At 37.4% G+C, this 13,762-nt stretch overlaps 1 protein-coding gene across 15 annotated transcripts in view; it reads left to right on the forward strand.

Annotated features, from left to right (window-relative positions):
* Window positions 1–13,762, forward strand: part of MCTP1 (multiple C2 and transmembrane domain containing 1) — a 458,878-nt gene that overhangs the window by 262,657 nt on the left and 182,459 nt on the right. For all 15 annotated transcript variants that reach the window (XM_053911857.2, XM_053911814.2, XM_053911815.2 and 12 more), the window contains 2 exons: window positions 1,927–2,097; window positions 4,707–4,837. In XM_053911857.2, the coding sequence (XP_053767832.1) occupies window positions 1,927–2,097; window positions 4,707–4,837 (302 nt within the window). The remainder of the gene's footprint in view (window positions 1–1,926; window positions 2,098–4,706; window positions 4,838–13,762) is intronic.

Consider the following 13,762-nt stretch of genomic DNA (forward strand, 5'->3'; position numbering starts at 1 on the left):
CTCCATCAGTAAAATGGGAATTAGCAGGCCTTGCCTTCTTGCTTCATTGCATTTTAGTGAAAACCACATGGTATAATGCACACATACACACTTCTAAATTCTAAAGCTTTATATAAAGGGGTAGTCATTAATACCTTGGTCTTCACTAAGATAATTTTTTCTTCTTACTTGTAAAAAAATTGTTTTTCTTCTTTCCTTCCTTGCCACACCCATTCCTTAACAAAAGTTTCAAACCCAAAATTTAGAACCCAGTCTCTAATGTCTGCTGTTAGAGGTAGTCTCCACAGCAACAGAAGTGGATATAGTGCAGCAACTGATTTCAGAAAGACGCACTGAAACCAGTTGCTGCATTATATAATAACAAGTAGCATAAATCTTAGAACTAAAAAAAAAAAAGGCCTTGAAGATCACTTGGTGCAATAAATCCTAAACAGTGATTTTAATCTGAGAAATCCTCGGTTCAAAGCAAACCCAATGTGTGAAGCCGATGGGGGCAGAGGGGCTCCAGCTGCAGTGGGGCGTGTAGTCCTCGGAAGTCCCAGGTGCTCCATGAAACCTCTGCTGCACTTCAGAATGCAGTTGAACGCTGTCCTTGGAGCTCACAGAGGTGAGGAATGTGGAGGCAAAGTCTCACTTTGCTATTAGTAAGGCAGAGCCATCGAGCAATGTTGTTTAAAATTTGTTGATCCCCAAAGTAGGGAAATATATAATGTGATTTGGAAAGATTTCCCTTGAAATGTTCAACTATTAAAAGTATTATCTTTTGAAGAATGTAGTTTTCATTTTTCCTAATCAAAGTACCCTGAAATGCATGACTTTTGATGATAACAGATAAAAATGTCTGGCATTACTATGATTTGGAATAAAAATAGGAATTCAAAGTGGGAGGGGGAGTACACAAAATAGGCTATAATGTTGTAACATTAACGTAGAAGGAATTAGGCTAAAAGTGGAGCTAATTCACAATTTAGAAGTGGAATAATTTGAAGTCAAGAGAAATGTTGAATTTTTTCATGAAATGACCATAAGCAAAGAATATGAAACAAACAGCAGTTTCTATTTACTGAACACAGATTGTAAAGATTCTAACAATTTAGCCACTTTCTCTGCTTGTTTTATGTGCTATTTAGTTCAAAGAGATCATATTCCCATTTTTAGTAGAATTCCTAATTTTTAAAACTTCTGATTTGGTTCACTGACTTAAATATTGTGTTCTAAAACTGAGCATAATAAAATCATTAAAGAAAACGTTTAAATACTAGAATGAGAAGTAAATTCAGAAACACGCCTGCCAATATAAATCACAGATGTAAATTTTAAACTTTGTAACGTAAATGTCAAGCACAAACAAAACATTTTGGGTGCACTTGCTGATTTTGTTTTCTGTTCTTTGGTACCTTAAATAGTTCTTTAGTGAGCTGAAACTCTTTTAATATGGCAATAAAGATGTTTTTAAAGTGCATAGAACTTATAACTAAGAACTAAAAACCACCTGTAAAATCCATTCGTAACACAAAGAAAGATTTTCAAAAATCCATAAATAATTAAAAATTAAATATCACAGTGTGAATGAGGGCTTTCATGTTTGTATTTATTTTATTCTAATTTTGACACAGGCATGTTCATACATGTGAATATTCACTGATGTTCTTGAAGTGCCTACAGCTTGTAATTTTAAGAGTTGAAAAATTATACTTTATTTTGAGCATTCACCTTTTTAACACATTCTTAAATTTATCATGATTTTAATAATTTCATATTTATTAATAACTATAATTAAATAATCCATAAATTATTTTTATTTAAAAACTTTATAACTGCCTAATTTTTATTTTTGAAAAATGATAACAATATTGGAAAAGGTAGTGCCCACTGAGATATTTTGGATTAAAACACAATAAGCTAACTCTGTTCTTTTACTGAAAGTTTCAGACCCAAAGTTTACGCCTATCAGACGCACACAGAAAATCGCACCTTTGGCGAGGAATAGTCAGTATCACGTTGATCGAGGGACGAGACCTCAAGGCGATGGATTCCAATGGGTTGAGTGACCCCTACGTGAAGTTCCGACTTGGGCATCAGAAGTACAAGAGCAAGGTGACCGTGTCTTTTTTGTGTTCCTGTCAGCATTTGGAAAGTGGTGGTTAGTCAATAGCCATGTTTTGGAAGATGAAAGCCCTACTCTTTTTAAAATGCTTAACCGAACTTTTGAACATCGTGTCAAGAAACGACCAACGATAGCATTGCATCTCTTACTTTATGTGCTTATGTGACCTTGGGTAAACTACTTAACTTCTGTATGTCTCGATTTCTTCGTTTATAACACAAGAATAAAAGGAGGAACTATCTTGAACAATAACAAAAAAAGGCTGCAACAAACCTAAGTCGATGCCTGGCACATAAAGTGCTCAAAGAGTGTTGGCTACTCTTATTATTACAACTAGTACTAGTGTCAGTACCACAGACGGCGTTATTTTACATGCCATAAAAATCTGCGTCAATTACTCTGAGCCACTCTTCAAACTGACGCTCGCCAGTGCAGACTGGAAGTTGTTTTAAAATTGATTTAGAAAACAAAGACTCCTGCTGCTTCTACCAGCAGTGAGACAAGGGGCAAGTCAACTCACCTCTTCATGCCCCAATTTCCCATCTGTAAAAGTGACAATTAAAGTAGTGCTTACCTAGTAAAGTTATTGAGAAGATCGAATAAATATTTTATACATGTAAAGTGCTGGGAATTCTGCCTTGCTCAATAAATTATAGTAGCAGAAAGAAGAGGAAGAGCAGCAGTAGTAATAAGATATTGTGTAATAACTATTATATTAGTAGTAATACTGTATTGAATAATCATATTGTTATCATATTATTGGGAAAAGGAATAATAATTAGCTAAGGTCATAGCAGTCATAGTTATATTTGGGGCACGTGTCATCTCTTTGTTGTATTCAAATTCACCTTGATGGTCAGCTTCTACAGCTGCTATTCATAGACAGCTTGGGGCAACTGATCACATCCATCTCATATTAAAAATCACCTCTACCTTGATGGGACTCTCTTGGCCTTGACATTATTTTCATGAATTGTTCATAAACAGCATGCCTAGGTTCCTTCTGGCCCAGGAAAGTTTTACTAGTACCTGAGGTAGTTGGAAGTGTCACAGAGCTGAGCTGTTAGCAGGCAGTGAGAACTGCTATCTGGCTCACCAGTTACCTTACTGAGTGTCCACAGGGAGGTGGGGGGCATCATTTCTGACCTGAAGGAAATCACATAGGAAGGACAATCCTAAAACAGGAAACGGAAAAGTTAAGCACTTTATGGCCAAATAAGTAAGACAGAATACCATAACCCCACAAAATACCATAGGAGTTCATCTGAGCCTAGTTACAAGACATTTGAATTATCATAGCATCTATCCAGTGTCATCTTTTTTTTCTGCCATGGGCTTAATAACATACTTTAAAGAAACTACTGGTTCCAAAAATAGTTACCTATGACCACTTTGTCTTGTCCTTTATCAATTAACATCATTTCTATGTTCTGGTAGGCTTAAAACATTACTTATTTTTATAGTTCTGCTCTTTAGGTATGAAATATGAAGCCCAGCTATGGACACGTGTCTCTCTTTGCTCTTTCTTTCCATGACCTATTGCTGATTAATTTCAGATTATGAACTTTAAAAATTGTGATTCATTTGCATTACCTTTGCACATAACATATTTCATTGCTTTCAAAGTCTTTACATCTGAAGATCTGTCTCCCACACATTAAAAAGAGAAAAGGCCACTGCATGCCTTCCTGCTTAAAAGATTAGGCAAACAAATATGAACGTTGTATCATCCAATGGGGAATGTAATATTAAAGGAAATCAGTATGGATCACTTTATTGATTGATTCCACCAGGTGTCTTATCTGAATACTTGAAGTTACAAAATTGCACTTCAGATAAGGTATCTTTCTTGTGTGTGCAACATGGAGATTATACATACATACATATTCATACTAATTCACAAACATGTTTGACATACCACTTGGGGAAAGAGATCTGAAGCTTTAATCAAAGACTTTCCTCAGAGTCTAGGCACTAAAACATAATGACCTTGGATGGGTAACTTAAACTCCATGCCTTAGTTTTTCCATATATAGAATGGAGATGATCTATCAGTGCTATAATTCTGGGATGTGTTTACCTGACCACTCCAAAGTTACTTGCTTTTTTCCCCTCCCACAGAATTTTTAAAATTATGTATTCAGTGCAGGAATTCTCATGTACGGGGAAGTAAGAAAAGAAGAAACTCTGGGGTCCTCCGCGCCCTTCGTTGTGCGGTGACAGACACCAAGGTCTGTCTTTGTGCACAGGCTGGGTATATCAGACAAGTGCTAGAGTCTGCGTGAGCTGTGTTTCACGTACAGACTGTGGTTTTGCCTTTTCTATATAGTGCATTTCTCTCATCCGTTATTCTGTTAGTCAAGATGGTGAGGAGGTGACTTTGGTTTTCAGGACACAATCTTTAGGGTCCTTTCAGACTATATGCAGTAGAGATGCTAGAGACCTAATGACTCATTTTCATACTTCCGGAAACTTTTGTTCAAATCTCACCCTTACGTACCTTTCTAGACAGTATCTAAAGTTTGATTGAAGGTCTCAAGTTAAATTTCTTTTAAAGACTGATATTGATGAGACAATAATGACTTTTTTGGTTTTGCAGATAATGCCCAAAACTTTGAATCCTCAGTGGAGAGAACAATTTGATTTTCATCTCTATGAAGAAAGGGGTGGAATTATTGATATCACTGCATGGGACAAAGATGCCGGGAAAAGAGATGATTTTATTGGCAGGTTTGTGCGATTTGATTTTTTTTGGTTCGTCGTAAGAAGGGGAATTTTGTTAAGAGAACACTTGCTTTAAGTCTGGTTATGATAAGTGCTCTTTATTGTTTAGAAGGAAGGGGATCTTACCATGGTAAGGCAGTGCAAGGCAGTGCTTGGGTGAACTGCACACTGGCTTTGAAGACTGACCAGTAGGTGGCAGTTTTGACCAGTTGATGGACAGGCTATCCACACTTGATACCCAGAAATTTTCTCCACATGTCAGAAACATTGTGCGTAAAAGGGAGTTGAGAAAGAGGAATCTCACTTGATTAACGTACTTAAAGGAACAAAGAGCATATTCATAGTCTGTAAAGCGATCTGAGATTATATTACTTTTCATAAAGCATATCGTTACTGAAAAATGCAGTTTCCTGGAACTCCCCACAAGGTGAAGAGTCTCTATAATTTTCTAGCTCTAGGAGTTCATAAAGTGGTAGAGTTCCCAAGTTTTAGCGAAGGAAGTCTTAAGTGAGGCAGACCGTGCTAGTCTGATAATGCGCTGAAGAAAGGACTCTTCCGAGGCTCAGTGATGTACCTGCACAAAGTTACCTTGAATGGCTGCTTGAGTATATGAACCATTTTCTCATCTGAAGGCCTATTTTCATATTTCTTGATAGTTTTAATGTCTCTTTGTAGAAAAACATATTGAAACCTGCCAATACTGAAATAAAAGCGTGCTATACTGAAGAATTTGTTAGTTCAGAAAATTGCTTCATTGCAGTTCACGTTTCCAAGTTTCTAAAGGTAGAGCCTGAAGAACTGCATGCATACCAACAAATGGAATTTTATGCTAGCAAAGCAAGAACAGGAATCCAATCCAACATATTTATCTCTTTTTTTGATTGTTCTGATATATATGTTTTAAACAATGGTTTTCTTCATGGGATTATAAAGTGAGAGGTCAAAGATTAGCTTTTGTTACCCTTTAATATTTTATTTATAAAGTGAAATGAGAAAAACACCTCTGTAACCTAATAGTATTTACATTTTAATCCTTTTAAGAGGGCATATTCTTCCCAATAAACTAGTTGGAAGTGTATCCTTCCTTCTTATTTTTTCTGACTGTTGGAGGTATTTACTACCCACCTTTAGTGTCTGGCTCCAGCTTTACCTGGATTGTGGGACGCATTCTTCCTGCTTGTGCCTATCAGGTGGAAAACCCAGCCTGCGGACCCAGGGTGCTGGGCTCCATCACCCTTGAGGGCATGACTGTCTACTCTACTTCCCAATATCTTCGATGAATTAAAACTGGCTTGTGCAGTACAAAGTTTAATGGTTCAAAATGCAACCATTAAAGCATAATAAGGGTTTTTAAAACTCTCATTCATTTTGAATGGCTTACTTTTATTTTCAGTTACATGTTTTTTTCTAAATATGATGAAAACTTCAAGTAATAAAGTATTAAAAAATTGAAATAAATATAATGAAAACTTATCTGGCATCAGTGTCACTAAAAGCAAAAAAAAAATCAATGTTTGGTCATACACTGAACATTTTTGCCTGTGAAAGCAATTTGAGCCAAAAAAAATTTAGAATAAACAAGAGCACAAGTGTGGACAAGATGACTCCTAGGACACCATTTGATATCAGTTTAAACCACTTTACACAGTAAAGAGAATTACTGTTGAATTTTGAGATAATAAAAATGGACAATAAGAACTTGTTGTACACTCTGCTAATTTAACAAAGATGCCTGCTGCAGAAAAAGGAAATGACCATGGTATATCATTATGGTATATCTAATCTACTCGATGTCCAGATAGCACTAGGGACCCCAGGTTTCTACCTTTATGTTGTTTAAATTGTACTTTGAACACATTCTGCCATTGAAAAACAACATATTATTATACCTGAGTGGAGGCAAGCAAAGTCACTTGTGTTTATGTAAAGTTTGTGTGGTAACAGTGGAGATAATGCAGATTATAATAGAATTCCTAGAATAGTTTAGAAGAAAATTGACTTAACTCCCAATTAAATTTTAGTTTTAAGGGTAAAGTAATAGGAGCAAAACTGTAGTTGAGGTCTGGTCTTCTCTTATAAGCTATCATTGCAACATTCTATGTAGTAAGTTTTTTACTTATTTGTTTATTTTTATTGAAATATACTTGACATATAACTGTGTGAACTTAAGGTGCACAGCACATGGATTTGACACATTTATATATTGTAATATGGTTGCCATTAGAGCTACAGCTAGCACCTCTACACATCACATAATTATAATTTTTTCTTTGCAGTGGGAATAATTAACATATGTCTGTATTAACTTAAAAGTTAGAGGCTATTTAGGGAGTCAGCTGGTAATTGATGAGTAAATAAATTTGGCCATGAAGGGTAATACTGCCCCTTCAATACCTAATAACCTTATTCTTTTTTAAAGATACTGTCCAAATTCACTCCCAAATTTGAGAACACTTTGTATAAATTGGATTATCTACATATACTAGTTTATTATGTTATAGTTTTGTTATTATCCTCTTTATTTTCTAGTTGTGGCCATATAATGATGTTTGCAGACGTGTTTTGTAAATGCCTACTCAATAACAGGGTATATGTGTATATATACACATATAAAATGGAGGTCTCTTGTGACTTCCAAGCTGTTAAATCCAATAACTAGTTTTCAATCTTCCCTTTAGCTGATCCAGCAGCAGAGGTGGACTTGGCTGACCACTTCCTGACCTTAAAACATGTTTCCACTTGGCTTCCAGGACACCAGACTGTTTTCGTTTTACCTCACTGCATGCTCTTTCTTGGTCTCCTACGCAAATGTTTTCTCATCTTCTGTTTTCTCATTCTCCTGTTTTAGTTCTGAAGAGCTTTGGAACCCGCTCACTCTGCATCTTCTCTGTCTATACTCGCTCCTGTGATGACTTCATTCACTCACACTTTCGCGCCATCTAAGATTGACAGTGGCAAAGGCACAGCTCCAGTCCATAACTCACCTAAACTCCAGATTCCTACATCCAGCTGCCTACTCAATATCTTCTCTTCAGTGTCTAATAGGTGTCTCCAGTATAGCAGGTTCAAAGCCGAAGTTCTTACTCTCCCTACCCCCCAAATCTGCCCTTCCTTCAGGATTCTCTCTAGTTTGTTGCTAACACCAAAAATCTTGGAGTTGTTTGTGATTCATTTTTTCCTCTCACCCTCATTAAATCCATCAGCAACCTACTAAGTTTTTCTTCAAAGTATATTCAGCATTCACTCCTCTCGTGATCGCGATCATTACCATTCTGTTTGAAGCCACCACCAGCTTTCATGTAGACAATAGCAACAGCCTCTGTTCTTCTTCCCACATGACATTAATAAAATAATTAAACTTCTCTTCACAAAGCAAGTCCTTCGATTGTTTCCCATAGTAACCTGGATGAAACCAAATTCCCTACAGTAGTTTACAATCCTCCTCAGGGTCTGGCCCTGTGACCCCTCTACCTTGAACTTCTTCTGCTCTGTTCCTCCCTCTCTTCGTGCTGCTCTAGCCTCTTGGCTATTTCTCAAGCACACTGACCACTCTCTCATCCCAGGACCCTTCCTCCCTCAGTCTGTTGGACTCTTTTCTTGGGTGTCCATCTCCCATGCTTCTTTACCTTCTTTAGGTCTGTGCACAAATGTCCTATTGGAGAGGTATCCATACCAATCCTACTTAAAATTGACACCCCCTTTCCTAGACATCCCTTTTCCCTATCCTGCTTTGTTTTCTCAGTAGAAGTAATCACCACTCAACATACTGGGCATCGTCATTTATTTCTCATCACTGTAACGTATGCTCCGTGCGGGTTTTGTTCCCTGAGGATTTTTGAGTGTTTTGTACACTGCAGCATCCTCGACACCCACAAAAGTATCGGACACATGATAGGTATTTAATAAATCTTTGCAGGACTTTACTTTAAATATCTGGAGCTTGATTTAATACTTGAAATTATGGCTCTTCCTTCTCTAAATAAATACAGAATTCGATACCGGGTGTTAATGAAAAGGCAATTAGAACAACATGTCTTAGTGGAAGGTACAAAGTTTCAGTGTAATCGAGGAAAGATATGTGTATATAACTCAATAGGGGAGAATTAATGGTTAAAGTGTAAAAGCATCTGAGTGATCTTTATACTTTAAAAAATATGGAATTGTTGTTTGAAAAAAAAGCCTATATATTTATCAAGGTATCATAACTTTTTCATCATTGTAAAGCTAAAGAGTTAATGACATCTGGTTGTTAAATTTTACACAAAAATAAATTTACCATGAGTCGAAGGAAACAATAATGATAATGCTTTACAACTTAAAGGGCACTATTACATTATCACATCCATTAGCTCAACATTAGGGGATAACGAGAGTGGCTCATAAAACAATTTTACAGATGCAAACAGTTAGGCAGATGGAGCTTAGCGGTTGCCTCGCTGGGTTGGAACTGGACGATCTGAGACTCAAGTCTAGGACTCCTGATGTGAAAGTCCATGCTCCTTTCACCTCCGTCTTCCATTCAGTATGTTCTGAAGTGATGAAGTGCTCGATAAGATGCCGAGCAGTCAATAAACCAACTTGGGTGTTGTGCGCCATACTGCAAGTTTAACCAACAAATTTTACCTGTCACTGAATTACAAATTTCAAGTGAAGGTAAAATAATGTTAATCTGCATGTAATTATTTAACTTTCTGATCACCTGCATTTGGCAGGCAAGACGAACTGCCACCTTTACGATAATCAGCTAATAAATCCTCATGATTGTTACGCTTTTACGCGGAGCAGTAATCTGAACATTGGCGGCTGACAGCGGCGGTAAATTGCCAGGAATGAGTGCTGTCAGAGAACAAGTTGTTTTTATGAACATGCAGAATAAGTAAATCCTGTGTCAAGCAATTTTATTCAGTTGGAGTTATTTGCAATCCAATATAGCAAGATTTATAGCATTATTTATTAGCATGCAAAATGCTTGTTTATCTGTAAAGTGGCATTGATTTGGGGTACATATATTTTAGGTTGGTGAATTGCTACTGACTTTATTGGTTTATCAGGGCTGTGGCTGCCCCTGACAACAGACTTACAGATGGAAGCTTGAGTACAGAGCTCTGTTTCAACAAAATTTTTATTAATGATATAGCATAAGAAAAACTTCTTCCAAATGGGCAAGTTGTGGGTGAAAAACAAACGCTTTCAAATTCTACAATCATAAAAATAAATTGATGCCTCTGCACTTAATGCTGAAAGAAAGAAAATGTGGGATGTGTTGGTGATATGAACCAAATTAACATTTTCTGAAAGTTGAAGGTCAACGCATTTGAGCACTTGACGTTTCATAGAGCCCGATTTGCCAAGTTTTTCTCGTGGTACCTGGGCTGCAATGATTCTTTTACTTCCTATGTAAGTAAGGGCAGGGGTGGCTCTGGTGCATGATTAATCTGAAAGCACATAGATCATCACACAGTTCAACGCCGAAAAGGATTTTTTTAAATGAAATCATTGTATTCCACTGTTTTTCTTACTAAGGGTTGAATGGGATACTTCATTAGGAAGATGGACAACATTTAAGTAAAGAATGGACTGTGTCACTGATCTTTTTCTGGTTTTTCAAAAACTCAACCTACACCGAATGTATTAAGATTTTAATCTATTTGCCTTCATGGTTACTTTTTTCTTCTGAAGATTTTCTCAGAAAGTTTATACTCACTGCAATATTTCTTATGCGGTGGCCAGTTTATCTTTGAGTGAACGAACGGGAAACTTCATAAGTTCACAGAAGTATGCTCTGATAAAGCAATGGCCCCAAAGACAGTTGAACCGTGAGAACCTCTGGCAGGAGAAAGGTAACGACAGCATGGCGTTCTGTAGTGGCTGAGATGGCACACAGCTTCTGCGTAATTGGGAAACTTGCAAGCACTTTACCAGTTACATACTGAATCCTTTGCAGTGCAAAATTCCAAGGAATTAGGTACTATATTGATTTATGATGTAAGACTTTATAACATATTATGTATTATTAATTTTACTAATGTAAAATAGTTCCCATATATTAAGAAATCTCAAAAGACTTCATAGCCTTGTTGTTAAATTTGGACAAAATTACGCAAAATATGGTTTTAAAAATTACACCACCAAAGAAATTCTATAAAAGCTTCCATTTTTATTCAGAAGGCTTTGTTTTTATTTTTAAATATATTTTATTGATTATGCTGTTACAGTTGTCCCATTTTTTTCTCCCCTTTATTCCCTCCCACCAGCATTCCCTCACCTTAGTTCATGTCCATGGGTTGTACATATAAGTTCTTTGGCTTTTCCATTTCCTATACTGTTCTTAACCTCCCTCTGTCTATTTTGTACCTACCAATTATGATTCTTATTCCCTGTACCTCTCTCCCATTCTCCCCTACCCCCCTCCCTGCTGATAACCCTCCATGTGATCTCCCTTTCTGTGATTCTGTTCCTGTTCTAGTTGTTTGCTTAGTTTGTTTTTGTTTTTTAGATGCAGTTGTTGATAGTTGTTTGTTGTCATTTTACTGTTCATAGTTTTGATCTTCTTTTTCTTAGATAAGTCCCCTTAACATTTCATAAAGTAAGGGCTTGGTGATGATGAATTCCTTTAACTTAACCTTATCTGGAAAGCACTTTATCTGCCCTTCCATTCTAAATGATAGCTTTGCTGGATTGAGTCATCTTGGATGTAGGTCCTTGACTTTCATGCCTTTGTACAGTTCTTTCCAGCCCCTTCTTGCCTGCAAGGTTTCTTTTGAGAAATCAGCTGATAGACTTATGCAAAGTCCTTTGTAGGTAACCGTCTCCTTTTCTCTTGCTGCTTTTAAGATTCTCTCCTTCTCATTAATCTTGGGTAATGTAATTATTATGTGCCTTGGTGTGTGCTTCCTTGGGTCCAACTTCTTGGGGACTCTCTGAGCCTCCCTCCTGGACTTCCTTGAAGTCTATTTCCTTTGCCAGATTGGAGAAGTATTCTTTCATTATTTTTTCAAAGGTTTTCAATTTCTTGCTCTTCCTCTTCTCCTTCTGGAGCCCCTATGATTTGGATATTGGCACATTTGGAGATGTCCCAGGGTCTTCTTATACTTTCCTCATTTTTTTTGAATTCGAGTTTCTTCTTTGTGTTCTAGTTGAATGCTTATTTCTTCCTTATGTTCCAAATTGTTGATTTGAATCCTGGCTTCCTTCCCTTCACTGTTTGTTCCCTGTAGATTTTTTCTCTTTATGTCACTTAGTATAACCTTCATTTCTTTTTTTTATGTTGTTGCCATACTCACTGAGTTCTTTGAGCATACTGATCACCAGTGTTTTCAACTTTGCATCTGATAGGTTGGTTGTATCAGTTTCATTTAATTCTTTTTCTGGAGTTTTGTTCTGTTTTTTCATTTGGGCCATATTTCTTTGTCTTCTCACATTGGCGGCCTCCCTGTGTTTGTTTCTATGTATTAGGTAAAGCTGCTTTGACTCCCTGTCTTAGTAGTATGGCCTACTGTAGAAAAGCATACCTGTAAATTGTGTGGGGTCGATTCTTAGGTGATTGCCAGGGCAGGGCAACCAGTTTCACCACTTTGGCTCTGGGTGGTGGGAAGGCCTCAGAGAAGGGACAGGGCCACTGCTTGGCTTCTGGATATTTGCCCAGGAAGAAGCTGTCTCCCAGCACTTACCCTGTTTCTATTCACTTCACACTCTCCCCGTATGCCACTTGTGTCCTTCCAGCTGTTGCCCTGAGGCTGAATCCCAGAGGGATGGATATGCATAAGTCCTAAGCCCTTGTGGGTGCTTTAAGAGGAGTCTCCTGAGAATCTGGCAGTTTCTTCTACTGCTTCAACTACCTCTAATTTTTAGAGCCAGAAGTTACCGGGATGTATCATCCTGGCACTGGAACCCTGGGCTGCTGGGTAGTCCAGGTTGCAGCTAGGACCCCTTGCTCACAAGGTACCCCTCCTAATTTTATCCACCACACATGAATGTGAGACTGCCTGTTCTGCAGCCTCTCTGCCCCACTCTGGGGCTCCGTGGCTCCCCGCATCTCTCCACCTCTCTCGTATCTCCACCCCTCCTACCCATCTGGATGAATGTGGCTTCCTCAAATCTTTGGTTGTCAGACTTCCATACAGCTCAATTTTCTGACATTGTTGGGTGATATTCGTTTTGTAGTCTAGTTTAATTTTTTCTGTAGTTGTGTGAGGAGGCAAAGTTTGTTTACCTATGCATCCATCTTGACTGGAATTCCCTGAAAATGATCTTATTTTTAAATTATTTAAAAATCCAAATAGTCCTAATACTTACTTTCTGCACCTCAGTGTACTCACATATATAGTCAGCATCCAGGGTACCACTATGCTCAAAACTGTTTCATCTGCTAAGAATGCCATCGGTCACTGGTTCAGGCATGGCAGATAAAAAGGCAGGGGAAGAAAAGGTTATGGAAACACTGAAGTTTCTCTCCTTGAACTCTTAGGGGAAAATATCACCAGATAAATGTGGCATATGTCTTTCATGTGGCTAAATAAATTCAAATTGTTTTTAGAAGTGCAAAGAATTTTAAGCTTTGATATGGAAGTCAGGAAATGCTGTTTGAGTTCTTCCATCACTTAATCTCTCGAAGCCTCAATTACCCCATTTATGTATACAGATTACAGTAGCCCTGGAATCTTCAGTTTTGAGATTGTCTTGATTCTTCTACTGATCAATTGATAAGTTAGGCTCTGGTACAGATAGTAAGTTTTATAATTTTCCATTATCAAACTAATAGAGCATATGTGATAATAAAACTACAACACACTGAGTCTGTGGTAGTTCTAAAGATAAAGATGTGAGACTCTAGAAGGCTTACAAAGTGTTGAATCCCCCAAATCTAACAGAGATCTGACATACAAGGTACTTAATAAATACCAAATGCACGAATGAATGAATGAATGAATG

The sequence above is a fragment of the Desmodus rotundus genome, chromosome 1 (genome assembly GCF_022682495.2).
Source record: "Desmodus rotundus isolate HL8 chromosome 1, HLdesRot8A.1, whole genome shotgun sequence".
In the NCBI taxonomy this organism is placed as follows: domain Eukaryota; kingdom Metazoa; phylum Chordata; class Mammalia; order Chiroptera; family Phyllostomidae; genus Desmodus; species Desmodus rotundus.